Source organism: Staurois parvus, unplaced genomic scaffold, assembly GCF_062004578.1.
Source record: "Staurois parvus isolate SC_StPar_1 unplaced genomic scaffold, SC_StPar_1.0 ptg000719l, whole genome shotgun sequence".
NCBI lineage: Eukaryota > Metazoa > Chordata > Amphibia > Anura > Ranidae > Staurois > Staurois parvus.
This window is the reverse complement of record NW_028318515.1, coordinates 895,073-922,899: the sequence shown is the minus strand read 5'-3', so window position 1 is coordinate 922,899 and position 27,827 is coordinate 895,073. Positions and strand designations below refer to the sequence as shown.

Sequence of the window (27,827 nt, the reverse complement as noted above, 5' to 3'; positions counted from 1 at the left end):
TGTGGGTTGTTTTCCTTTTAACCATTAAAGTGATTTTAGTCTGCTACACTGTTCTCTTGCCCCTTAGCACCTGGCTTCCTAAAAGGGCACTTGGAGGAATAAAGAGTGGGTAGCGGCAGTGAGGAACAGCCAAAGAGAACAAAAGAGACTGATCTGTGCAATATCGTTGCACAGAGCAGGTAGGTATAACCTCTTTAGTGGTGTTCCATTTAAAGTGATACTAAAGGTTATTTTTTTTTCTCTTTAAAATAGACAGGTATAAGGTGTGCTGACCTTTTGTAAGGATGATTTTACAGACAGGCAGCTAGATTCCCTCATTTAGCCCCAGTTTGAACTGGCTAGTTCTGCTCTCTGACATGGCTTGACATATTAAAGTCACTGCCAACAAATGACAAACAGGGTTAGTTCCCTCAAAAAGGATCGCTCCTCCGCTGGGGTAAACCCCTGTTTCATGAAGCATTTAGAAAAGATGTATGCAGCCTTGTACTTTTGTTGTAATGGATTTGTACAACCAGTACTAGCTTATGTCCTGCATAGGTCTGATGTCCACACAGATGATCAGAGCACTCTGGCTGCACTACTGGGATGCTGCTGACTTATTGAAAAAGCACCTAAATCTGGTCTAAAGAGAGCTTCGGTGAATCCCACCTGTTTCCTTAATATATTTCTGCTACCCTCAGAGTCTTGATTCCCACTCAGCCCTTGGGTCTCAAATTCAGAGGTCAGCTAATCCCTTCTGCGTTAAGGTGTGCAGCCACTTACACAATGGGTGGTTGATTATGGGTCCTTGGATATTGTGCCTCTTCATCATTCGGATGCATAGAGCCCTTCTTTTAGCCCGAAGGCCAGTTCCTTGCCCCTGACCACAGAACAGGGAACAGGTCTGTCTCCCTCTTGTGGTCCATGCATTTCCTTTCTTTTCCCTGTTATGTGAAACCAAAAAAAAAAAAAATTACCTGCGCTTATTGTACAAATTGACCACTTGCACTCCAGAGGATTTACCCCCCTTCCTGATCAGGCCATTTTTTGCGTTGGGGCACTGCATTTGTTTAACTGACAATTGCGCAGTCATGCAATGCTGCACCCAAATTTAAATTTACGTCCTTTTTTCCCCACAAATAGAGCTTTCTTTTGGTGGTATTTGATCACCTCTGCATTTTTTATTTTTTGTGCTATAAACAAAAAAAAGACTGGCAATTTTGAGAAAAAAAAAATATTTTTGACTTTTGCTATTAACCGTTTCAATACCGTGCAATTTTACACCTTCCTGCCCAGGCCATTTTTCAGGTTTCAGCGCTCTCACACTTTGAATGACAATTGCGCAGTCATACAACATTGTACCCAAACTAAAATTTTATCATTTTCTTCACACAACTAGAGCTTTCTTTTGGTGGTATTTAATCACCGCTGGGGTTTTTATTTTTTGCTAAATTAACAAAAAAAGACCAAAAATTTTGAAAAAAAAACACATTTTTCTTTGTTTCTGTTATAAAAGTTTACAAATAAATAATTGTTCTTCATAAATTTAGGCCGAGATGTATTCTGCTACATGTCTTTGGTGAAAATAACCCAAATTAGGATGTATTATTTAGTTTGTAGGAAAGTTATAGAGTTCACAAACTATGGTATAGATCTGAATATTGATCAATCCTGAAGTACTGACAGCCAATCTAATTTCTTGAGGTCCAAGAATGTCAGAATAGTACAGATATCCCCAAATGACCCCTTTTTGCTGAGTAGACAGTCGGACGTACTTCATAAGAGGCATGGCGAGTTTTTTGAAGTTGTATTTTTTTGTCATAATTTTTCCGAAAATGAAAAAATAAAAAATATTATTTTCACTATTTTTTTTTTTACATACTGTCACCAGTGCAGTACAGCGTCATCATATAACTGGCATGGCGGTGAACAGGGACACTGACTGGTGACAGTATAAAAAAAAAAAAAAATTATATTTTTTTTTAATTTTTTTTTATTTTTTTATTATATTTAATTTTTTATTACATTTTTTTTTTATTTTTTTTAAGATTTTTTTTCATATTTTACTATGACCAAAATAGTACAATGTTACCATAGTAACATTGTACTACTTTGGGGAAGTGATCAGTATTTTTTTTTTTTTTTTTTTTTTACACAATTTGCTTATAGCAAAGAATTACTTTGCTATAAGCAAGCATTTAGCTGAATGAAATCGATTCATTCAGCTTTTTTTTTTTTTTTTTTTTTTTGTGCTTAGCTGTGATTTGGTCACAGCTAATCACATGACATGTGCATGTGATTAGCTGTGACCATTCACAGCTAGGCACTAGTATACAATGGATGGCATCATGAATGAAGCCATCCATTGTATACAACTGTCATGTGACCTGCTGTGATTGGTCGCGGCAGGTCACATGGTACCGGCAACGGGAGCCGGTACTCGGATCTGTCATCGGCCGTGTCCGAGGTGCACGGGCGGTGACAGATCCCGCTGCTGCGCCGCTCTGCAATAGCGCAAACGGCGCATGTGCGGGAGCACGCCAAATGGCGTGGACCCGGAAAGCTGCAGCGCTTTTCAAGCCGCCAAACGGCTATTGGCCGGGCGGCTAATGGTTAAACATGTCCAATAAAAAAATTTAATTTCGTCATAAATTTAGGGCAAAATGTATTCTGCTACATGTCTTTGCTAAAAATCCCAATACTTGTGAAATTAATTTACGTGAAAGTTATAGCGTTTACAAATGGCGGTATATATACTGGAATGTTTTGGGTTTTGTTTTTTTTTTTGTTTTTTTTACTGGTAATGGTGGCGATCAGCAGCTTATAGTGGGACTGCGGCAGGCATTCTGACACTGGGGGGAACTGACTTGGTGTCACTGACATCCCCAGTGACACCAATACAGTAATCAGTGCTAATAAAAAGCACTGACACTGTACTAATGGCACTGGGCAGGAAGGGGTTAACATGCAGGGCAATCAAAGGGTTTACTGTGTGCTGTTTCACATTGCTTTCAACTGTAAGCACACTGCTTTGTATGGCTCTGCTATGCAGAGCCATACAAAGCCGTGTGCAGGAGCTGACAGGGGAGAGAACTGTATTGTTTACATAGGTCTCTTCCCCGTCGGTAATGCTCAGCGATCACCGGTGGCGACAGATATTTACCGTCCGGGACCTGGTGATTGACAGCTGAGGCTGCGAATGGCGGCACGGGCAGGACGCGCGCATGGCTCACGCGTGCCTCCTACCCGAAACTGAAAAATCATGTATATATACGTGATTTTGCGCACCCCTACCACCCTGTAGCAGTGTTTCTGCTATAGGGCGGACTGGAAGCGGTTAAAGATATGCGACAACAGAAACACTGGAATATCTGAATACTTGATATCAAAACATACTTCTCACTAAATAGGTGAGCTGTCACTTTAAGATGCTAGTCATATGATTGTAGATATGACTATGTATTATTAATAAAAACAGTGCAAAATATGAAGAGAATAGAGCATAAAATCAATCAAAGATCAAAAAAAAGTCCATATATGTGAAAGAGTACAAAAAGTCTCAAAGTTGACAATAAGGAAATGTGAATCATTCCAAACGAAAACATTTATTGCAGTAATCCACTCACATGAGGAAAGTGGGAAAATGCAGAATACAAAATGACGTCACAAGCCTAGATTCTGCCCCATACCATCAAAAATCTAATGCTAGTTCTATATTTTAACAAACCTATATTTATACGCAACCTACATTTTTTTTAACAAATCCCCAGTCTGTGAAAAACTGCAATCAGTCACTGCATAATATATCCATAGAAAACTGTACTGTACAAATATCCGCACATGTACACACGTGCTCAAAAAAACCAAATAGTTTGTTTATAATAGAAAAATCTTCACATACAGTATATCCCCAATGATCCATCACAGTGTTAGCTACTTATATCTTCAGATTGAAGTTTGTCAAGTTGGGTGGTGCCACTGATTGTGCATGAACACTTTTGTTATCTTCTAATATTTTTTTAGGCCAGATATATTTCTTTTTAACCCCTTGGCGCCACAGCAGTCACATAACTCAGAGGCAGGCATTCAGGTTATGTGACCGCTGTTATTGGCTGTCACAGTGGTCATATGATTGGAAAACCTCCGATCACAAGTATGCATCGGGAGCTTACCAATCCCCACCAGCTACCATGGTGGGAGCACAGTCTTAGAGCAGTAATTGGTTTTAACAGGACCCCATATATGCGGACACTCGATGTTAAGGCCCACCTGCCCAGCAGCCTCATATATGCATACAGTCTGCGGCAAGAGATTTAACAGCTGAAATTTTTTTTACAGAATTTGTAACTTGTTTATGATTCTCTCTTTGTGATTCAGGCAGTACGATTGGTAACAGAACTTAGTTTGGAATATCAAGTTTATGATCCTCAGCTCTGGAGCGGATTATTGCAAAAGTTACTTGGATTTAACATGGTAAGCAAAGCCTCTGAATACCAAAATAGGAGTTCATAAATAACATCATGTTTTCTTAAAACTAAACTGTACTGAAAGTTCTTCTAATCCTCCTTCAAACAGTATTGTGTGTAGAAAAAAAAAAGGTCAGCCATGCATTATTCTTTCATCAGCTTCACTAATGTCCAAAGTAGTCAACTAATTGGAGTCACAGTAGAAGTTGTGGGGTGTAACCTGCTGACACCTTTGAAATAACCACTTTTAATTTCCATCAAGCCATGATTTTAAGAGAACCAAATCTCCTGACGGCTTGCTTCTGTTTCATATAACTGTCTGTCACTACTCTCTCTCTTGAACAGTCAGATAAAAACCTACTATAGTCCTCTCTGCCTTTCCCCACCCATCTAACTTGATAGCGATTTAATGCAAATTAGACATTTCAATCCTGCTCCACTGTACCTCAGCCACAGATCACAGCATTTTGTGAGGCACTGGAATGCCTAAACTTTGCAGTATCAGATGCTGTATACTGCCAGACCTGTGGTGGATGGCTTTGTGGGCGTTTACAGAGGAGAACATAACTCTCCCATGTTACTGCCCACAAACCCACTCCCCACTGTTCAGGTAGTTAGAGCATCGGTCATGCATCATCACTCACTGCATCCTGAAATAAACGGAGTGCTTGCAGAGGCTGAGCATTCAACTGTTGGTATTTCTAAACCTTTTTTGTTGCAAACAGGGGAGGGATCTTTTTATTGAAAATTTAGATCACCCTGGAGTTCATGTTTAACAAACCTTTATATTTTAAAATATAAAGTGCCTTTTATATTTTGCTGGTTTAAAAAGATCTCTTGGTCTGCTGTTGTCTTTTACAATTCTGAATTTTAATATTTGTTTTTAGATGACTTACCTGAGAAAGGTGTTAATAGCCATCACTGGTATTCACTGCCTCTGGGAGGTATGTATATGACCCCTGAGTAATATAAAAAAATATATAGAATATATTTTTTAGAATAGGCTTTTTAAAGAACTTGGGTACTTGAGATTTTGCCTTTCGAAAAAGTGCAACTACATAGTGTTAAATATGAAGGGGCCTGGTAGTACTGAGTAATAGTATTCTGCACAACCTAAAGTGAAACTAAAGGTAAAACCATTTTTTCATTTTGGATAGAGTAAAGGAGGGGTTATAACCCCTGTCAATTTATTTATTTTATGTCTGAGTCCCATTGTGGAGATTTCCCTTCACTTCCTGTTGCATAGCCAAAACAGGAAGTGAAAGAAAATCCCTCCAAAGTGAGGGAATCCATGGTTGTCACCAGGGTCACCAGAACTAGTATCCCAATTGGAAGATTTCTCTTCTATTCCTGTTCTGGGGACAACTCAAAATTGGAGATTCTCTTTTACGTTCACTTTGGTTAGAACATTAAAAAAGCCAAATAGAAAGTGTGAATCTCTCAAACGATGACACAGACAGCAATAAAAACCTGACAGTAGTTACTTACACACCGTGACAGAACACTGGCACACAGAAAGCTGCTAAAAAAGTTATGATTCGCCAATAAAGTTAAATTAATTGGTTTCATGCTTCAAATATTTGGGAATGTAGATTAAAAAAAACAGTTGGGAAAAATTATATATATATATAATGAAATATTGCATATATAAATTGTGCATTCTTGAATGAAGCCAGCAGGGCTCTAGTCTACTTTAGGCTAGGTTCACACCTATGCAGTTTTGCGTTTTGATCCATTTCTGCGGTGCATTTTGCGTTATTGTACATGCATCTTTGAATTTAGATTTTTTTTTTTAATCAACTTGCTGCTGAGCTGAATAAAATGCATCAAAAATGCACTATATGCTTTTCTGCAGAGTCTCCATTAAAGTCTGTAGAACCAAAAACGCAATATTTTGCATTTTAACCACTTGCACTCCTGAGGATTTACCCCCCTTAATGACCAGGCCTTTTTTTTTTGCTGTTAGGCGCTGTACTAATTCAACTGATAATTGCGCGATCATGCAATGCTGTAGCCAAACAAAATTGATGTCCTTTTTCCCACAAATAGAGCTTTCTATTGATGGTATTTGATCACCTGTGCACTTTTTATTTTTTTCCGATATAAACAAAAAAAACATGAAAATTTTGAAAAAAAAACAATATTTTTTCATTTCCGTCATAAAAAATATCCAAACTATGGTATAGATACTGCAATTTATCCCATTTTTTGCTATACAGCACTGCACTAGTTTAACTGACAATTGCGCGGTCATGCAAAGCTGCACCCAAACAAAATCTATGTCCCTTCTTTCACACAAATAGAGCTTTCTTTCGGTGGTATTTGATCACCTGTGCGCTTTTTATTTTTTGCATTATAAACAAAAAAAAAACCCAAAATTTTGAAAAAAAAATATTTTTTCATTTCCGTCATAAAAAATATCCAAAAATCTCAAATTTCGTCATAAATTTAGGCCAAAATGTATTCTGCTACATGTTTTTGGTAAAAAAAAATCCCAATAAGTGTATATTGATTGCTTTGTGTGAAAGTTATAGGATCTACAAACTATGGTATAGATAATTTGAAATTTACACAGCTTTTACTTTCTGACTGCCCATCACATTTCTTGAGGTGCTAAAATACCAGGATAGAACAAACACCCCCAAATGACCCCTTTTCGGAAAATAGACACCCTAAGCTATCTGCTGAGAGGCATATTCTGTCCATGGAAGATTTATTTTTTTTTCCACAAGTTTCTGGAAAACCTTTTTTTTTTTTTTTTACACAAAGTTGTCATTTAAATGATTTATTTCTCGCACAAGCCATGGGTATATGTGGAATTACACCCCAAAATGCATTCTGCTACTTCTACCGAGTATGAGGATAAGGAAAGCCTGAAGGTGCATAACTTCTTCATTTCACTTCCTCACTACCTATCACAGTTTTGAAGGCCCTGACATGCCAGGATAGCATCAAACCCCCCCAAATGACCCCTTTTTGGTAAGTAGACACTCCAAGGAATTTAAAAAGAGGCATGCTAAGTATTTTGCAGATCTCATTTTTTCTCATAAGGTTTTGAAATATAAAAAAAGAAAAGAAAAAATATGTTTTTGTTTTCTTCATTTTCCAAAAACTTGTGGCAACAAACGAGATCTGAAAAATACTCATCATGCTTATTATCAAATTCCTTGGGGTGTCTACTTTCCAAAAATTGGTCATTTGGGGGGGGGGGGGGGTTTGGTGCTATTCTGGCATTCCAGGGCCTCCGAAACTGTGATAGGTAGTCGGGAAGTGTAACGAGGAAATAAAGCCCTTTAAAAGCCTGAAGGTGCTTATTGGATTTTGGGGTCCTGTACTTGGCTAGACTGTCAAAACATCTCTCACATGTGGTACCCCCATACTCAGGAGAAGTAGCAGAATGTATTTTTGGGAGTAATTCCACATATACATATGGCATGTGTGAGCAATAATAAATTATTTAAATGACAATGTTGTGTAATGTTTTTTTTTGTCATTTTTCCAAAAACTTGTGGTAAAAAAATAAATTCTTCTATTGAGTCAACCTGCTTCTCAGCAAATAGTTTGGGGTGTCTACTTTCCAAAAAGGAGTCATTTTGGGGGGTGGGGGCATTTTATGCCCAGCATTAGAAGTTTATGCCACACATCACTCACTCTTCTAACCACCTGAAGACCAAGCCTTTTCTGATACTTTTTGTTCACATTAAAAAAAATCAGTATTTTTGCTAGGAAATTAAAGTGAACCTCCAAACATTATATATTTTTTTTAGAGCAGACACCCTAGTGAACAAAATGGTGGGTGCTGCAATTTTTTATGTCGCATAGTACTCTCACAGTGATTTTTTTTTTAAGCACAACTTTTTTTTCAAAATATGCACTTTTTTTTTTACTTTTAATGCACAATATATTGGCCAATTATTTGGTAAAATATAAAAGATGATGGTATGCCAAGTAAATAGATACCAAACATGACATGCTTTAAAACTGCGCATGCCCCGTGCAATAGCAACAAATTGCATGCATTTTTAATATCCATAGGCAACGCTTTAAAAACCTTTACAAGCTACCATTTTAGATTTACAGAGGAGGTCTAATGCTAGAATTACTGCCCTTGATCCAATGTTCAGTGCAATACCTCACATGCACAGTGCAACTGCTGTTTACATACTGGCACATAAAATAAAGATTAGAATTCTCTGCCAGAAAAAGTGTGGTATGCCCACTGTTAACATATACTGCCCTGCATCCACCCACTTCTAATGTGCAAAAAAAATTATAAAATATATATGCTGAAGTACAGGGGCCATCCACCCACTGGCCACCCCAGGCACCCATTCTTTGGCATATATGCTGTTTTTTGGGGGGTTTAACTGCGGATGAAAAATATCCTACAGTACTGCCCACACTGACTTATGTATATTTTGAGAGCAAGACCCTGTTGCTGTCAGAATAAACAAGTTGGTACTCCAGCTGAATGACATGCTCATTTCTCAAGCAGGCTTTTTCCCCCTTTCTAAGACTGGTATTTAGATGCCATTGGGGGAAGCCCCGGGTATTAGGTCGCACAGTGCCACATGCACCAATTCCAAGATTGTACAAATGTCTAAATAGTGGCATGCTTGAAAGAAACTGTCCACGTTTAAGTGGTACCCCATATGGAAAAAGAATGACACGAAGTCCCAAACTATCTTGCCACTGCTCCCTATGTAGTCTGGGCATCTGGGGGGGCTCCCTCGTAAAACCAAAACTTATATGTATAGCCTGTTGCTTTCTCACAGGTCCTAAACATCTGACACGCTTGCTGGGGAGAAATTGTTTGAACAGAAGGCGGCCAGAAAAATTAATGAGGGACTCATCAACGCAGAAGTTTTGCTGTGGAGTATAGACATCTGCAAAATTGACACAAAAATGTAGAGAAGCAAAAAGCCGAATCTGAAACATTCCATGCAAACCCCCAAAAATGTACAGGATGAAATTATTGGCACCCTCAGTTTAATATTTGGTACACCCCTTGGAGAAAATAACTGAAATCAGTCGCTCCCTGTAACCATCAATGAGTTTCTTACCTCTGTACTGGAATGTTGGACCACCCTTCTTTCGCCAATTGCTCTAGGTCTCTCAGATTGGAAGGGTTCCTTTTCCCAACCGCTGTTTTGAGATATATCCACAGGTGCTCTATGGGATTGAGATCTGGACTTATTGCTGGCCAGTTCAGTACTCTCCAGCGCTTTGTCCTAAACCATTTCTGGGTGCTTTTTGACGTGTGCTTTGTCATTGTCCTGCTTCAAGACCCATGACCTTTGATGGAGACCCAACTTTGACACTGGACCCTACAGTGCACCCCAGAATTCTTTTGGTAGTCTTCAGATTTCATAATGCCATGCCAAGACATCCAGTGTCTGGAGCAGCAAAGGAACCCCAAAACATCAGTGAACCTCCACCATGTTTGACTGTAGGGTCTGTATTCTTTTATTTAAAGACCTAATCTTTTTTTTTTTTTGTGAAAACAGCAGACTAGTGGGCTTTACCAATCAGTTGTAATTTTGTTTAGTCTGTCCACAGCACATTCTCCCAAAAGGATTTTGACTTCCTTAGGTAAGTTTTTGCAAACTCTGGTCTGGCTTTTTTACATTTCTGTGTAAGCAGTGGGGTCTTCCTGGGTCTCCTACCATAGCGTCCCTTTTTTCCACTCAGATGGCAATGTATTGTGTGAGCTGACACAGTTTTACCGTTTGCCTGAAGGTTAGCTTGAATCTTGTCTGGAAGCTGACCTAGGTTCTTTATCCACCATTGGAACAATCCGTTGCAGTCTTTGATTAAGTTTTTTCTCTTTCGTCCACGTCCAGCGAGATTAGCTACAGTGCCATAGGCTATAAACCTCTTGACAATGTTGCGCACAGTGGACACAGGAACATTAAGATCTGTTAATTGACACAGGTGAGTTTAATTAAAATTTACAGGAGCATCACAAACTTGGAATGCAGTTATATCTAACAATTTTGAGAAGGTGCCAATATTATTGCCCATTCCTTTTTTGGGGTTTGTGTCAGACTTGACTTTTTGTGTCCTACCAATACAATGCCTAAACATTTGTAATTGCAACCGTTTTCTTGGCGAAGTGGTGCATTATCTTACAGAAATGCAGAGGTGCCAGTATTTTTTGCCATGACTGTAAGGAGTTTTGATATTGGAAATAAAGCTTTGTTAAAAATAAAAACTAGCTCCTAACGTTTTTTTTTAGCTGGCTCCTAGATTCAAAGCAAATTTGTCAAGCCCTGAGGTAAAAGAATTAAATCAGTAACCTTATATGGTGTTGGACAGCCTTTGGCATCCAAGACTGCCTGTATTCTGGGAATTGTCAAATATAAGTCTTGAATGGTGGATAATGGAATATGATACCACTCTTCATGCAAAAATCGTTCCAGTTCTTGCAGAGATGCTGAAGGCGGAAAACAAGCCTGAACCTCTGATATTGAGGTCTGCGGCACCCATGGAAGGTGTAAGACCTCATATGCATCCTCATCAAGCACCAGCTTTGTGAATCGGAGCATTATTGTCTTGGTACAAAGTGCTGTCTTTGGGAAACCAGGTCTGCACCATGGGGCACATGTGGTCGACCAAAATTTGTACATAGTTACTGGCAGTGACTCTGCCTTTCAAGGTGATGATGGGGCCTGCAGAATACCAAGTTAAAGCTGCCCAAACCATGATTGCGCTGCTACCATGCTTTACTATTTGCACAAGACAGTCCTGTACAAAAGCTTGAGACGATGTTCGCCACACGTAAACACTGTCGGTGGTTGGGAACAGTGTGAAGCTCGATTCACCGGACCATATTAGTCTTCCATTGATCGATAGTCCACAATTTATGGGTGTTGAACCACTCTCTTCTCTTCTGAGCATTAATATTGGTCACTAGTGGCTTGGCAATTGCAGCTTGCCCGTGACTGTTTTGCTAATGGAGTTCCCTATGCACATTTTTTGTAGACACAGGCTTTGGAAGGCTGAGATTGAGTTCTGCAGTCACTTATGCAGCAGTTTTCTTATTCTGGGTCACAATGCTGCACAATGTCCTTTTTGTCAGTTGACAACTCTTGTCGGTCAGTTGACCACGCTTCTGCTTATCAGATGATATTTTCCTTGAAACGCTATATGCCGTCATAACCTTTAATACTGTACCTCGATGCATGGCAAATAAATTGGGAACTTCAGTCACAGAAGCAACAGCTAAGTGGGCACCAACAATTTTGCCTTCCTTTGAAACTCAGTAAGCTCTGACATGACTCCATATTACTAGCAGTGAATGATGAAAGTGAGGCTTCCCACCTGTTAGCTAGGTGTCTCATCACACAGCAGAAGAAAAAGAATGTTGCATCACTTCCTCTTTCAACGTGAAACGTCTTCATTTTCACACCTGAAAATCATGTAGTGAACCAGATTGAAGAATCTATAAATATTGAAAGTGAAATAGATCATAGAAATACTGAAGAACAAGGATTAAGGTCGCAAATACCAACAAAAATGGAGATAACAGAGATATTTGCGAAACGTAAGCATTCCATAAAAAAAATAAATGGCCGTACTACATAATGATCTGGGAAAAGTCTTATTGTGAGTTGAAGAAACAGAAGGAAAATTAGAGAGACACGCACAAGTAACTATTAAATTGGAAGCGCAGATGAAGGATATGCGAAGAGAGCAAAGGAGGATAGTGTATAAATTAGAAGATCAGGAGAATAGAGACCAAAGGAACAATTTGAGGATCAGGGGCTTGCCAGAAGCAACATTGGTAGAAAATGTACGGAATTAAATGGGTAACATTTTTAATCCATTATTAAGTAGACCAGTGACAGAACTGAAAATAGAGTGCACAGGATTATGCGGCCCCAAGAGGTGGAACTGGATGCCCCCAGAGATGTGATTGTGCGTGTGGCGGAACCGTTCCTCCTGGGCTTCCTCGTGTGGAGCGATGCGTCTCAGCCAATGGTCCCCTTTTCTAGCAAGTCTTCCAGCGCTCTGCCAAGGCAGGTATTAGAGCTCAAAACCAATCCTTCCCTGCTATCCCAAACCACGAGCCGGAACTTCCTGTAGGGTGAAATGAATCAATCTTTATTAAACACAGCTCAGTATATACAATTTCACCCCCACCAGATAGCCTGGCACCGGGTTTTCCCACCCACAACAAAACCCTACAACCAACAATACAGTATGAACTCTATAGAAGTGAAAGACTACAAGGTCACATTTCCCTAAACAAACAGTGTAGAATGCCTGTCTACATAACAGCTGCTAACATATACAGCTTTACAAAGGGGAGAAAACTGAAACAGGGCAAAATGTTATCACAAAGGGTCGGTTCGTCACAATGCGACTTTCGTAGACATAGCGCCAGAGACATTGGCAAGAAGAAGTTATTTGAAACCATTATTAGATTTAATGCACAAAAAGAATGTTCGATACAGCTGCGGATTTCCAGCATGCCTGATCAGGTAGAAAGACGGAAGATCGGTGAGATTGAGATTCCCAGAGGACTTAAATGGTTTTTTTAAAGACTTGATTTACAGAAAAATGATATTCCAGGATGGTCTGAAAGGGGTTAAAGATAGTTTAGATCTAGGAAGAGATAAGTGGCTATTAGTCCCCAAATAGAGAGTGAGACAAAAGGTTATGACTATTGGGGTGGCTTATCTTCATCCCCTTTTTTTTTTTTCTTGTTCTTTCCTTTTTCCCTTCGGTAGACTCAACTGGTGGTAGGCGGGGGAGGGTCAAAGGGGTGAGAGGAGAAAGAGGTAAAATATAAATTTTTGTTTGTTTCTTTCTCTCTCTCTCTCTTCCCTCTCCTATCCTCACCCTCCTTTTCTTTTTCTTCTTATAAATCAGGGCATCAGGAAGCTCAATATGTCACATATGTCTGTGACTGAAGGGTTGGGAATTGTGTTCTAGATAGGTGTACGTGTCTTGAAACTTACCCCCTAGAGAGGAGTCGATTGTATGATTACACCCCACTTCAGCCTCCAAGGCTTGGATATGGGCCTAAGGGTTTTAAAAATAGGTATAGGGAGGGGAGAAAGTGGGCAGGGGGATTTGGAGGGAGGGGGGATGGGCGATAAAGGTCACCCTGAAAATATATTGTCCCAAATTTCATATGCCTGCAATGATTACAGGTAATTTTATGACATATATAATGTAAACGGTCTGAATACTCCGAGTAGAATGCATAAGATTCTCGGGGAAATCCATCAACGTTCCATCGATGTAGTGTTTCTGCAAGAGACACACTTATCACAGGATACAAATGTTAAACGATTTTCTAAACACTACCCAATGTGGTACTATGCAGATTCACCAATTAAACATGTAAAAGGGGTAGCAATTGGTTTAGCAAAAAACTTAAGATTTATTGTGGAAGATAGATTAGCTGATCCTGAAGGTCGTTTTTTATTTTTGAAAGGGAAATTACAAGAAATACAATGTACATTAGCAAATATTTATTGCCCTAATGAGAACTCTGTGACATACCTGAAGGAATTGTTAAGAAAACTCTTAGACTTTAAGAATGGTTTTTTGATTGTAGCAGGAGATTTCAATTTTTGTATGGACCCTCAGATGGATACCTCATCGCGAGCAGGGGCGGACTGACCATTTGGAAACTCGGGCACTGCCCGAGGGCCCAGGGTCAGTAGGGGGCCCCATGAGAAGCCCCTGGTACCTTTTTCATAGGCTTTTTTGAGTTTGGGCAAGGACACTGGCCCCATGATCCCCTATTGCCCGGGGGCCCCATGAGTTGTCAGTCCGCCCCTGATAGCGAGCACAGAGAGACAAAGATAAAAACCTGAAGTCGATTAAAAAAAATGTTACATCAGTGCCAACTGATGGACTCATGGAGAATTAAACATCCAAGAAGACAGAGAATATACCTTCTTCTCCCCGTTGCATGGGATGTATTCAAGAATGAATTACATAATGATAGAACATAGACTCCTAGAGTCTTTGGTAAATTCCAAAATTGAAGTGATGTCATTATCAGATCACGCACCTGTCACAATGAGATTAAGGTTGGAAGGGGATTGAAATAAAGGTAGTACGTGGGGAGTAAATGAGATGCTTATACAGGATGTGGAGATGGAGAAAAGAATAAAGAAGGAATTAGATCAATACTTTACATTTAATGAGACAGATGAGGTTTCAGTCGCTACAATCTGGGAAGCGCATAATACATATATTAGGGGATTCTTGAGTAGGCAGTAGGGGCCAAAAAAAAGAAAGAATGGGGAAAGAAAATAAGATTATTAACTGAGGAATTATGACTTAGAACAACTACATAAAGTGAAAATAGAATGAGATCTACAACAGAAGATAACCCAAAAAAGAGAAGAATTAAAAGAACTGTATGTAACCGGAAACTAGAAGAATTTTTAACAAGGTAGCAAAAGAGAGATATCAGTGAGGGAATAAACCAGGAAAATACTTGAGAAAGTTGAGGGAAAGGAAATCGAGAAACTTTATATAGAAAATTTAAAGATGAGAAGGGAGAAATGGTATATTCAACCACTGGTATCATTAAAATGTTTCATAAATATAGTAATTTGTATGAAATAAAATCTAAGAACCCGAAAGAATCAGAGGGAGAAAGGAGAGAAAAAAGACAGGTGTACTTTAGAGGCCAGATTACCTAGACTAGAGGAAGGGAGATTAGCCGTTTTAGATAAACCCATATCGCAGGAGGAAATCCATACAGCATTAAAGAGTACAGTGGCAGGAAGGAGCCCTGGACCAGATGATACACACTGAGATATTATAAGAAATTTAAAGATCAACTTGTGCGTAAGATGTGTATGTACATGAACAAACTAGGAGAGGCAGTAGAAATGAGAGAGGAGTCATTGCAGGCATATATTACAGTTCTACCGAAAGAGGGGAAAGATCTGTCCCATTGTGCCAGTTATAGACCCATTTCGTTATTAAATATAGATACAAAATGATATGCAAAGGTCCCGCAAATAGGATGAAAGAGTTGATGTCGGAATGGATTAATTTAGATCAAGTGGGTTTTATCCCAGGAAGAGAGGGAAGGGATAATGGAATAAGATCATTACTACTTCTGCAAAAAAGTAAGAATGAAAATTCCCCGGCGATAGTTCTATCGATCAATGCAGAAAAAAGCCTTTGATTGGGGATTTATGATTGATACATAAATGAAATCTGACCTAAAATGATACAATGGATTAAAACGTTCTATAGTTCTCCATCAGCAGTGATTAACTTTAATGGCTCATTGTCACAGCCCTTTAAAATGTACAATGGAACTAGACAGACACTTTCTAGACTTACTAGACACTTTCTCCTTTACTTTTTGTTATATCACTTGAACCGCTACTAGCGACTGTGCGAAGGAATATAGATGTAAAGGAATTATTGATAGGAGACAGGGAACATAAGGTAGTGGCATATGCATACGATATGTTTTTATATAGCAAACCACAGAGTAACACTACCCAACCTAATGAAATGGATTAATTTTCAAGTTTGATAATTCTCCATAGTGTTTTAGAGATATTACATATCAGTGTTCCAAAGATAGATAAACTGATATTACAGAAATCTTTTCTCTTTGTATGGAGGGAAAAGGAATTGAGTTACTAGGTGTTAACTCCTTCTTTAAAGAACATATATCAGACAAATTACATTGCATTAATAAATGAGTTGAAGGATGACTTGAGGAAAATATCAACTGGATCACTCTCTTGGACTGGCCGTATAAATTTGTTAAAAAAGGCGATGGTCCCAAAGGTTCTGTATAAATTTCATATGCTCCCAATATATTTAATGAGGTCATTCTTTAAGACAATAAAAAAGATGATACTTAAATATATATGGGCAAATAAAAGACCAAGAGTGAACTACAAGGTATTGTGTAAAGATAGAATGAATGGGGGCCTAAACACTCCGGATTTTAGGAGATGATATTGTGCAGTGTTGGTTTCACGAATAGCAGATTGGATTTATAACTGCTCTTACAAAGGCCTGTGTGCTGGTGTCTGCTCTCCCTAATTTGAGATAACAGGATCTTTTTGAAGTGTATTAAAAGTTAAAGCTATGAATTCCATAGTTTGCAGGAGGAGGGAGGGGGTAAGATCACTGGGCTCAGGAAAAATTTAAAATTTACAAATGTTTATTATTAACTCAATACAGGTTGTGCTTATATTTAGTAAGAACTTAGCAAGGATTTTGTAAAATTTGTATTTTTTTTTTTTTGTTTGTTGTATCTGCTAATAATGATGTTAGTGTATTGTTAGCGAAAATATTGTTTTGATAAACATTTGCGCAAATATCGTGGGGCCTTATATTGTATAATTTGGGGGGTCTTTTACAAATTTTGAAAGCTGTAAGGGAAAGAAAAAAAAAACAATGGAAAAATTGTCTGGCCACCTAGGTTTAAAAGTGCAGCAAAAGAGTTAAAGCATCACCTATGCAAAATATACAGATGCACTCCTCTTAGAATTGCATGAAAACTGTGTGCAGCATTATCTGACACAGATCTGCAGAAAAGTATCCATGTATATAAGCCTGCAGCATAAAATATAATTCTGTGGTTGAAATATTTTGAATCCTATAACATGCTTAAATCTGAAGATTTATTTGTTGTGGAGAATTTTTTCTGAGTTTGAATTGATCAGTTTTAAGTACTCCCCAAAGTACACATTCCTTAGCTTCTTGATCATTGGCATATTGGTGTGGGTCATAGGTGGTTCTAGAAAAACTTACTTTTTTTTTTTTTTACAGGTACCAAACTTCAGCAGAGCATGGCGCAGTGTTATTCTAGCACCATTCGCTTGTGGTTTGTAATTTAAAGAATATTTTGAAGTTATCAATTTGTTTTAAGCTTTGTTGGTACAAGACTTTTATTTATTTATTTTTTAGCCTCCTGCCCTCCAAGCCCCTCACAGCTTGCTGAATGCTATCAGTCTTTCCTAGTGCTCTTAAAGTGAGTTTAAAGATCCATGTATAGAAAATGTTCTTTGTTTATATATAGCTGCAGATTATTACTTCTGTACAAAGGAGAAATACAAAGTTGAGTACAGACATATGTTTTTTATATAAAATATTCTTATCCTTGCTTTCTATTTGTTAAGGTGCCCTGTACTAGCTGATCTGGACCTTTTAGGAATTGCTAGGCAGTATGCACAAACTGATTTACCAGCTTTTACCTTGGGATGTCTCTTGTTAATTCCACATATTGAAAAAAAAGAGCAGCAAATTCAGGTAAGAACACATTTAATGGAAATTTTAAGGACTTAAAGTAAAAATAATATTGCAAGCAACACTTCTCAAAGCCTATAGTAAATTACAAAATGCAGACCTTAGACCCATCACATGAATGTATTCTGGAAATGTCATATTTGATGATTAGCTAGTCCTAAGTGTGTTTTGCATTCATGTTTTTGTTTTTTGCCTTTTTGTCAGGCTTTTCTTAACGCTTGCAATCCAGAAACTGTTTTGCTTCAAGTAGCAGACTGCATGAACACTGGAGAAGTAGCAGGCATTGCATCACAGGTTGGTCATATAAGACATTATCTTGTAATTTTCTTTATTTTACTTTTGCTATTAATTTTGCTTTATCAATAAAACATTTTACAATCTGAACTGATTACAGTATATAAATAAGGCCTAATTTTCACGGGGGTACACCTATGCGAGGGCCAGGTTTGAAAAAACACATGATACAAATGTTAATACAAATGTAAATTGAGCTGCAGTTCAGTGAGTAAAATAAGTATTTGGTCCCCAAACAAAACATGACTTAGTACTTTGTGCAGAAACCCTTGTTGGCAAGCACAGAGGTAAGACGTTTCTTGTAGTTGGTTAGCAGGTTTGCACACATCTCTGGATTTTTGGTTGATATTCTGTCTCCATCAAAAAGTTAAAATACACCTATGATAAAAATGATAGACCTTTCATTTCTTTGTAAGTGAAATTTGAAAATGGAATTTAAAAAATGAAATTAAAAATTGGAAAGATTTGAAAAGTGAATGAAAAACAATAAGTGAAAGGAAAAAATGCAAAAAAAAGAAAAAAATAATTAAACAGAAGATGAAAAAAAGAAAAATACTATTTAGGTCATTTATAAACAAAAAAAAATGAGACTCATCACCTTCCAAAACAAGAAAGATGTAATCTATGTATCTTAGCCAGCATTTGACATTGTCAGAGAAAAGAACTGTAGGAAAAATATTGTGTTCTTCCATAAACCCAACAAACATAGTTGCGAATGAGGGGACAGCAGAGGTGCTCAAGGCTGTCCCATGAATTTGGGCATATATGGTCCCCTCAAATGCAAAAATTACTTTTAAAAACACACTGAACATTTGATTAAGAACTCACATGGGAGATTCTGGGCTATCAACCTAGATAAAAAATATTTCACTGCTGCCAGACTGGCTTCATTTGGTATGCTTGTAAATAAGGACGAAATGTCCATAGTTGCCAGTTTCCATTTTGCATCAATCACTGAGATTCTCCTAAACGTGTCCAATCTGTAAAACTACAATTTATTATTTAGTGTTACTAAAAGTAATTTTTTTTTTTTTTTCAATTAAAATGACAAACCTTTATACTCACCTGCTATGTGCAATGGTATTGCACAGAGCGGCCCCGATCCTCCTCTTCTTGGGTCCCCCATCAGCGATCTTGGATCCTCCTTCTCTTCGTGTGTCCCCATAGCAAGCCGTTTACTATGGGGGCACACAGTGCATGCTTACTCCCAAGTTGTGTGTCTGAGGCGTCTCTCCATAGACACAAACAGTGAGGCTTAGCCCTGCCCCCACTTCCTCCTCATTTTACTGCATTTTTTTTACAGCAGCAGAAACCAATGGCTCCTGCTGCTGCTTAATTTCCTGTGTGAAGAGGAAGAAAGGCGAGAAGCTGCCATTCATAGCACTGGATGTCTTCTCCCCCTTCACACGTCACACAGGGAAGGGAGAGGAAAGAAAACTAAAAAACGCTTCTTACCTTAATGCAAGGAATGCAATAAGGTAAAAAACATTTTAGCTTTTGAATCATTGTAAGGATTATATCTTCCTCTGGGAGTATTAGCTGTTTATGCATGAACTAAACATTTTTTCTTTGGAATCTTATTTACAAATGTTTTGATGGTTTCCTGTGTTGCAGATACAGGGTTTAATTTTTGACAGTGTGATTAAGAAGAAGCAGCTTGAAAAGTTTTTGAAAACAAAATGCTACAATATGCTAAAAACTGAGGCAATTAATGCTAACCGAGTAAAAGACCTGGCAGATTATCTGCTGAACAGGAACTGGTAAGTTGCTAAATTACTGTAACATAATATGCTGCCAGAATGATAAGTTCTCTCCTTTATTAACATAAATATACATGCTACTTGTAGAAGTAATTTTTTCAACGGACTTTTAAAGCTGAATTCCAGACAATGGGCTAAATACAGAGTTTGAATACAAGTATGTGAACAGCTCTACTTCCCAAATGAGGTCAAGGCACCCCCGTCAGCATATTAAGGGCACTGGCCTCCAGGGAAATTGAATAGTACAGCTTGGCTAGTGACTGACACTTTGTATATTTGCACATTGCAATTTCACAGAAGCCATGTATACCTCTGATGAAGCCATAAATAGTGGCAAAATATGTAGTATTTTAATTGGAGGGCACTTTATATTTTTTATTGATGTGAACTGTGTAATAATACTGTAAAGTCTTAAATATGCAAAGAAGAGGGATTGAGATCGCTAGCATGGGTAAAATGAGAGTAAAGAGGAATGCTTAAAAGGAATAGAAGAAGAGAAAGTAAGAAATCGTATTAAGGGTACAAGAAAAAATTTATTGAGGGGAGAACTGCTAATGTAATATTACATTGCACTGGTTCCCGTTACAGTGCAGATAAAAAAAATACATAGAGACCAAAAACGTATATATAAAAAATGTATTCAATTTTGAAGGCTGAAATAAAAGTTAAATTATATTGGTGTAAGGTGCTGAATATATCTGTTGAAGATAAATGGTTTTAGAGACTAAAACCCTAGCCTGCTGGAACAGTGAACGAGCAACAGCAAACTTGATTCTTTGTATTCTCCTTTCTTGCAAGCATGGCAACCTTACTGATAGCACAGCAAAACAGAGCCCTGACTGGGTTATAGTGCTGACTCTTCCTTTCAGTCTGAGTGTTGCTGTGTAGGGGCTTAACATGAAGCTAAAATAAGGAGAAACACCCAGTACTTCCACTGTCACCTGACAATGCATGGTTTAGTGCCTGAGCATCCAATCATCATGCAGACAGGCAATTACTGAAGTCCAGGAAGATCAATGAGAGCACTCGCCAACGCTCTTGCAGTTCATTGAGAACTACTGTACAAGCCATCTGCCGCAATGGTAGATGGTACTTGTCCATTCACAGAACTCTGTGAATGAATGGACATGGCTGTGTGGGTGGAGCTACAAGTTCTGTATCCTCTATCTACACCCTTTTGGAGTTCTTACACCTGGATAATCAACCAGCACATGGGATCGAATGAAGAATAAAATGCCTACCAAATTCTGGAATAGGTCAGTTTTTTTTTTGTTTTTTTTTTTTACTTCTTCCTGCCTTAAAGGAGTGTAGTGATTTCAGATTGAGGAATATAATTCTCCTCTAGACTCCTCTCAACCTCCATGCTACTAACATCAACCAGACAACGTTTGGATGAACTTGGACTAAAATCAAATGCCTCAGCAGCAGTAAGAGAACCTTGAGAATCAACAAAGTTGTGGGGAAAATGTACACTAATGGGAATTTCCAGGGAATCGAGAAGGCATCTATTGCCATTGCCTGAGGGTCACAAATGAAGAGGGAGACAGGCATTCAGGTGTTATGGCTTCCCAGACATGGATGAATGAGGGAAGTACGGGTGCTGCAGAATTTGTGGGCTGCCATTCAGGATTTGCAAGCTCCTCCGGAAGGACACTATGGGCTCTACGGGCCAGTGTTCGAAAAAAATCCCTTCCTGATCCCCCCCGAGAGGCAATCGGATAATCCCTGGATCAACCTTACCTATAAATGTTAGTATCTGGTTATATTCTGTGTATCCGAGAGAGAATCCAGGTCTTTTTTTAAAGCAATCCACTGAGCTGGACAGAACAAACTCTTGAGGGAGTCTATTCCACATTTTCACAGCTCTTACTGTGAAGAAACCTTTCTGTGTTTGGAGATTAAATTTATTTTCCTTCAGACGTAAAGAGTGCCCCCTTGTCCTCTGTGATGACCTCAGGGTGAATAACTCTACACCGAGTTCACTATATGAACCACTGATGTATTTATATACAGTTGTGTTCAAAATAATAGCAGTTAGACATCACTAACCTGATCAATCACTGTTTTTGGTAGAAATGATATTTCTACATGGCAAATAATTTACTAGCAGATGTAGTAGAGTAATAGAAATCCAACAGACCCAACAGTCATGACATGCATGCTGCTGATTCTGTGTAATTGAATCACTAATTGAAAGGGGCATGTTCAAAATAATAGCAGTGTGCAGTTCTATTAGTGAGGTCATTCATTCTTTGAAAAACAGGTGGCAATTATTGCCCTTATTTAAGGAAGGCAGGCAGCAAATGTTGTACATGCTGGTTACAGTGCATTTCTCTCTGAAATTCTGAGGAAAATGGGTCGTTCCAGACATTAATCAGAAGAACAGCGTACCTTGATTAAAAAGTTGATTGGAGAGGGGAAAACATATAAAGAAGTGCAGAAAATGATAGGCTGCTCAGCTAAAATGATCGCAAATGCTTTAAAATGGCAACCAAAACCTGAAAGACGTGGAAGAAAGCGAAAAACTACCATTCGAATGGATAGAAGAATAGCCAAAATGGCAAGGACTCAGCCAACAATCAGGTTACAATTTGCCAAAGAGCACATTGACTGGCCTAAAGAGAAATGGCACAACACTTTGTGGACTGATGAAAGTAAGATTGTTCTTTTTGGGTCTAGTGGCCGGAGACAGTTTGTCAGGCGACCCCCAAACACTGAATTCAAGCCACAGTACACTGTGAAGACAGTAAAGCATGGTTGCGCAAGCAACATGATATGGGGATATTTCTCATACTACGGTGTTGGGCCTATTTATCGCATGCCAGGGATCATGGATCGGTTTGAATACATCAGCATAAAGCAGCATGACCTCTTCAAGTATTCTGAAGAGGAAATGCCCTTGAAATGGGTGTTCCAACAAGACAACGACCCCAAACACACCAGTAAACGTGCAACATCTTGGTTCCAGACCAACAAGATTGACGTTATGGAGTGGCCAGCCCAATCCCCTGATCTTAATCCAATAGAAAACTTGTGGGGTGACATCAAAAATGCAGTTTCTGAGGCAAAACCAAGAAATAGAGAAGAACTGTGGAATGTAGTCCAATCATCCTGGGCTGGAATACCTGTTCACAGGTGCCAGAAGTTGGTTGACTCCATGCAACACAGATGTACAGCAGTTCTCAGAAACAGTGGTTATACAACTAAATATTAAGTGATTCAAAGGAAAGCAAAATCTTCAAACATTTTTCAGTTTATATAGTGAATGTTTGAGTTTGTAAAGAATACAAACACTGCTATTTTTTTGAACAGTCTAATATTCACTTTTCTTCAATTTCTTTTAGAGGAACAACACAAATTTGATATATTTTTCTTCATGTTTTGATTTGGAATAGAATGTGTTGTGGTGGTTTATGTAAGAATTTATTCTAAATATGTAGGGCGGTGTCCTTTCCCTTAAACAAAATATTGCAGTGCCTCCAGCCGTTAAAATACGGCAAATATTTAATAAACCAATAATTTGGACACCTTAATAATTTGATCACCACTTAATAATATACCTTGAGTTCTTTTAGCCAGTATGATTTCGTGCCATATACACAAAAATTGCCTTTTTAATAAATAAATTTATTTATGTACAAAATTTATATATATATTAACACAAACGCAAAATACTGGTGATAACTGTATCCTTGTACGTATAATCAAAAATACAACAGGCTAATTTCTATGATCAAACAATAGATATAGATAATAGAAAGGAGATTAAAAATCAAATTTAGTTATAAATTGTAACCTTCTAGTGCTTCAGAGATTATTTCTCACATTCCGTGGCCATAGAAATGTAAGAAAGTATTCTCTGATAAATTGCACTACAACAAAACTACCAATCAATTAAATGCAATATCTAATTTCAGTATTAAATCAAACAATTTTTAGTAATAATTATGTATAGATCTTAATATTTCTAAACATACTACAAACGCTATAAGTCTATGAAAAATTTGAAATATCAAATAAACTACAGTTTCTCAGCACTCTCACCACTCCCAGAATCTTGAGTTTGAGGCTTCCCCCAGTGGGATGTAGTTGGGCCTTCAAATGGTCCTCAAGACAAAATGGCAGCTGGACTCCTTCAGCAAAATGGCCGCAGATAGCAAGTGAGAGTGCAGTCTGGATTGTAGTGTTTAGAAGAAATGTAGTATAGGAGTTCAGAGGTTTAGAAGTTTAGCAGAAGTTTTAAAAGATTTAGAAGTAGTTTTAGAAGATCTTTAAGTTTTTCAGATGGTACAGATTTCAGCTTCTTCAGATTTCTTCAGCTTTTCAGATCTCCTTCCTTTTTGTTGGTTGGGTTTTTCTGTTGTGTTTTTCAGCTTTTTTTTTTTTTTTTTTTTTTTTTTAGAAGTGAGGTGCATGGCTTTTTATACCATCCAAACCTTTTTTTTTTTTTTTTTTTTTTTTTAAAGACCCTCCCAACAGGCTTGTTGATTGGCCGGTCGGGAAGTGTGTGTACATAAGATATGTCTCACCTGTCCACTGGGGGGCAGTCAGGGATCACAAAACAATTTGTGTATTAATGATGACTCATGTTTTGATTGAAACCAAGATATCTTTAGGTATTAGATATATATATGTCTTATCCAAGTATAGTTGATTTCACCGCTAATTCTTGGATAAGGACCATAGAAAGATATATGTACATTCAGTTTTTCATTTCCCTGAGATTCAAACTGTTTGAAACATTTGCTTTCTGATGGAAATGTACAATTGACACCAATTCACAAATCATCTTATTCTTCATCATTTCACACTTAACTGAGTGGTATGCAATCCCTAACTCTGTTGAGTATATTTTGGTGTGTGGAAACATACCCTTTATAAGATCCCATTGATATCCCCCACATTTTTCTTGGTATTCTTAATTGACCCAGATTTCACCTTGGCTGGATGTATAGTTCATGGGAATGTGACGGAGAAACGTATCCATTGTTGAGTACTTAAAGTACATAGACTGGCCTATAGTTAAACCTTAATTCAATAGCCTATTGTGACAGTTCATGAAGTTTGTTTGTTCATCACACTTCCCAAGGTTTTGGGTGAGCTCTCAGACCTTCAAGTTTCGTCTCATCATTGTTGTTTTGGTTAGGTGTGATGACTCACCTGTGGAAGTCCAAATTTCCTGCCATTAAAATATCTCCTAGCTTCCCATAGACCATGGCATTTGTTTTAGGAAACATATAGCTGCCAGGTCTTTGACTAGTCAACATCAGATCCCCCATTGTTTTTCTCTGGGACTTTGTTTGATCACCTGTAGGAATTTCAATAGTGGTGTGTCTCATTGTCTTTCAAACAAGTTTCTTCCACTCACTGGTTTTTGTAATCTACTAGAAGGTCACTTGAATTTCAACCAAGACTGTTAACCCCTGACAGACAGCTGGGTTTCTCAATTTTGGAATAAAATCATTTTTTTAATAAATAGTCCCCCAAAAGTCACTACAGTGTAGCATTCCCAATGCATTTGTGTGTATGGAAATAAAAGCTATTAGAAGGATTTTGAGCTTTATTCACTTTTTTCAACACAGTTCTATTATTTTGAACACAACTGTATGTTGATCTTTTCCCCCCTTAATCTCCTCTTTTCAAGAGAGAATAAATTCAGTTCCTCTAATCTTTCCTCATAGCGGAGCTCCTCCGTGCCTCTTATTACTTTGGTTGACCTCCTCTGTACTTTCTCCAGTTACCCAACGTTCTTTTTATGAATTGGTGCCCAAAATTGAACTGCATATTTCAGGTGATGTGTTATTAATGATTTGTTCAGGGGTAAAATGATATCTCTCTCTCTGGAGTCTATACCATTTTTAATACAAGAGAGGATATTGCTCGCTTTAGAAACCGCAGCTTGGCATTGCATGCCATTATTAAGCTTGTGATCTACCAGAACTCCCAGATCCTTCTCCACCATTGATTCCCCCATTTCCCCCCCCCCCCCAGTATGTATGATGCATGCATATTCTTAACACCCTAGTGCATAACCTTACATTTATCAACATTAAAGTTCATTTGCCACATAGTTGCCCAATTAAACAGTGCATTGAGGTCGGCTTGTAAGTTGGAGACATCCTGTAAGGATGTTATTCCACTGCACAGCTTGGTGTCATCTGCAAAGACTGAAATGGGATTTTTAATCCTAGATACTATATCGCTTATAAATATATTAAAAAGTAAGGGTCCCAACACTGAACTCTGGGGTACAACACTGACAACCGTAGACCATTCACAGTATGAATCATTAACCACTACTCTCTGTATACGATATATTAGCCAGTTTTCTATCTATTTACATACAGATTTTTCCAAGCCTGTAGACTTAACCTTACACATTAGCCGTGTATGGGGAACTGTGGCAAAGCTTTTGTAAAATCCAAGTATACCACATCCACTGCCACCCCTCTGTCCAAGGTTTTGCTCACCACCTCATAAGAAATCAGGTTTGTTTGACAACTTGTCTTTCATGAATCCATGCTGTTTGTTGCTTAAAATATTTTTTTTTTCAGCAAGATCTCATCTATGTGGTCTTTTCTTAAACTCTCCAGTATCTTCCAAACAAGTTAAACTAACAGGTCTATAATTACATGGTAAAGATTTTGACCCCTTTTTAAATACTGGCACCACATTGGCCTTACGCTAATCCAGTGGTACTATGCCAGTCATTAAAGAGTCCCTAAAAATTAGAAACAATGGCTTTGAAATGACAGAGCTCAATTCTTTAACTTGTTGCTGACCGCAGATAGCCGAATGACGACTGCACTGCTGCCGGCCAGTTCTGAGTGGACGTCATATGACGTCCCCCCAGAACGCGCTCTCCTGCGCACCCCAGGGGGCGCGCACCCGGCGATCTCCGTGATCGCTGTGTCCTACGGACACAGCTGATCACATGATGTGGTAAAAGGCCAATCACAGCGGCCTTTTACCACCTGATCAGCGGTGTCCAATGACACGCTGATCAGAGGGAAATGCAAGTGCCGGTTCTCAGCTGCACTTTCCTCACGCTGTCAGATCGTGAGGAAAGTACTGCCAAGAACCGGCAGTTGTCAGAGCGGGGATCGGCACCGATCATCAGGGCACTGATTATCAGTGCCCTGATGATCGGTGCCCAGCAGTGCCACCCGCAAGTTCCGCCCACCTGTGCCCAGCAGTGCGCCCACTAGCTCCGCCCACCTGTGCCCAGCAGATCACCCACCTGTGCCCAGCAGTGCACCCACCTGTGCCACTCTGCAATGTCACACACCTGTGCCCAGAAGTGCCACCCACCTGTGCCCACCCACCAGTGCCGCCCACCAGTGCAGCCAGTCAGTGCCACCAGTAAGTGCCCAGCGGTTGTGCCAGTCAGTGCCGCCAGTCAGTGCCCAGCAGTGATGCCAGTCAGTGCCGTCTATCAGTACCCATCATCAGTGTCACCTATCAGTGCCGCCTATCAGTGCTGCATATTAGTGCCGCCTATCCGTGACACCTCATTAGTACTGCCTATCAGTGCCCTTTAGTGCTGCCTATCAGTGCCCATCAGTGCCGCCTATCAGTGTCCATCAGTGCTGCCTCATCAACGCACATCAGTGAAGGAGATAAATTACCTGTTTGAAAAATTTTATAATAGAAACAAAGAAACTTTTTTTTTTTTTCAAATTTTTGGCAATTTTTTATTTATAGCGCAAAAAGTAAAGTGCCCAGTGGCGATTAAATACCACCAAAAGAAAGCTCTATTTGTGAGAAAAAAATGATCAAAATTTCATATGGGTACAATGTTGCATGACCACGCAATTGTCAATCAAAGTGCGGCAGCGCTGAAAGCTGAAAATTGGCCTGGTAAATAAGGGGGTATAAGTGCCTGGTAGGCAAGTGGTTAAGGACCCGTCGGTGTATGCCATCCGGTCCAGGTGCTTTATTCACCTTTTATTCTGTTTTAAATATTTTTGGATCATATCAATTGTGAGCTAATGTGGATCATCTGGAGCTGTGTCAATATCATGGACAAGAGCTCCCCCATGCTCCTTTGTATACACAGAGCTGAAGAAGG

The 27,827-nt window shown here is 38.7% G+C and overlaps 1 protein-coding gene across 2 annotated transcripts in view; it reads left to right on the top strand.

Moving 5' to 3' along the window:
- The window catches only part of KNTC1 (kinetochore associated 1), a 306,855-nt gene that overhangs the window by 251,206 nt on the left and 27,822 nt on the right, over window positions 1-27,827 (top strand). For both annotated transcript variants that reach the window (XM_089653668.1, XM_089653667.1), the window contains exons 56-62: window positions 4,357-4,452; window positions 5,333-5,389; window positions 17,226-17,280; window positions 17,364-17,427; window positions 17,576-17,705; window positions 17,907-17,996; window positions 19,611-19,756. In XM_089653668.1, coding sequence (XP_089509794.1) covers window positions 4,357-4,452; window positions 5,333-5,389; window positions 17,226-17,280; window positions 17,364-17,427; window positions 17,576-17,705; window positions 17,907-17,996; window positions 19,611-19,756 — 638 coding nt within the window. The remainder of the gene's footprint in view (window positions 1-4,356; window positions 4,453-5,332; window positions 5,390-17,225; window positions 17,281-17,363; window positions 17,428-17,575; window positions 17,706-17,906; window positions 17,997-19,610; window positions 19,757-27,827) is intronic.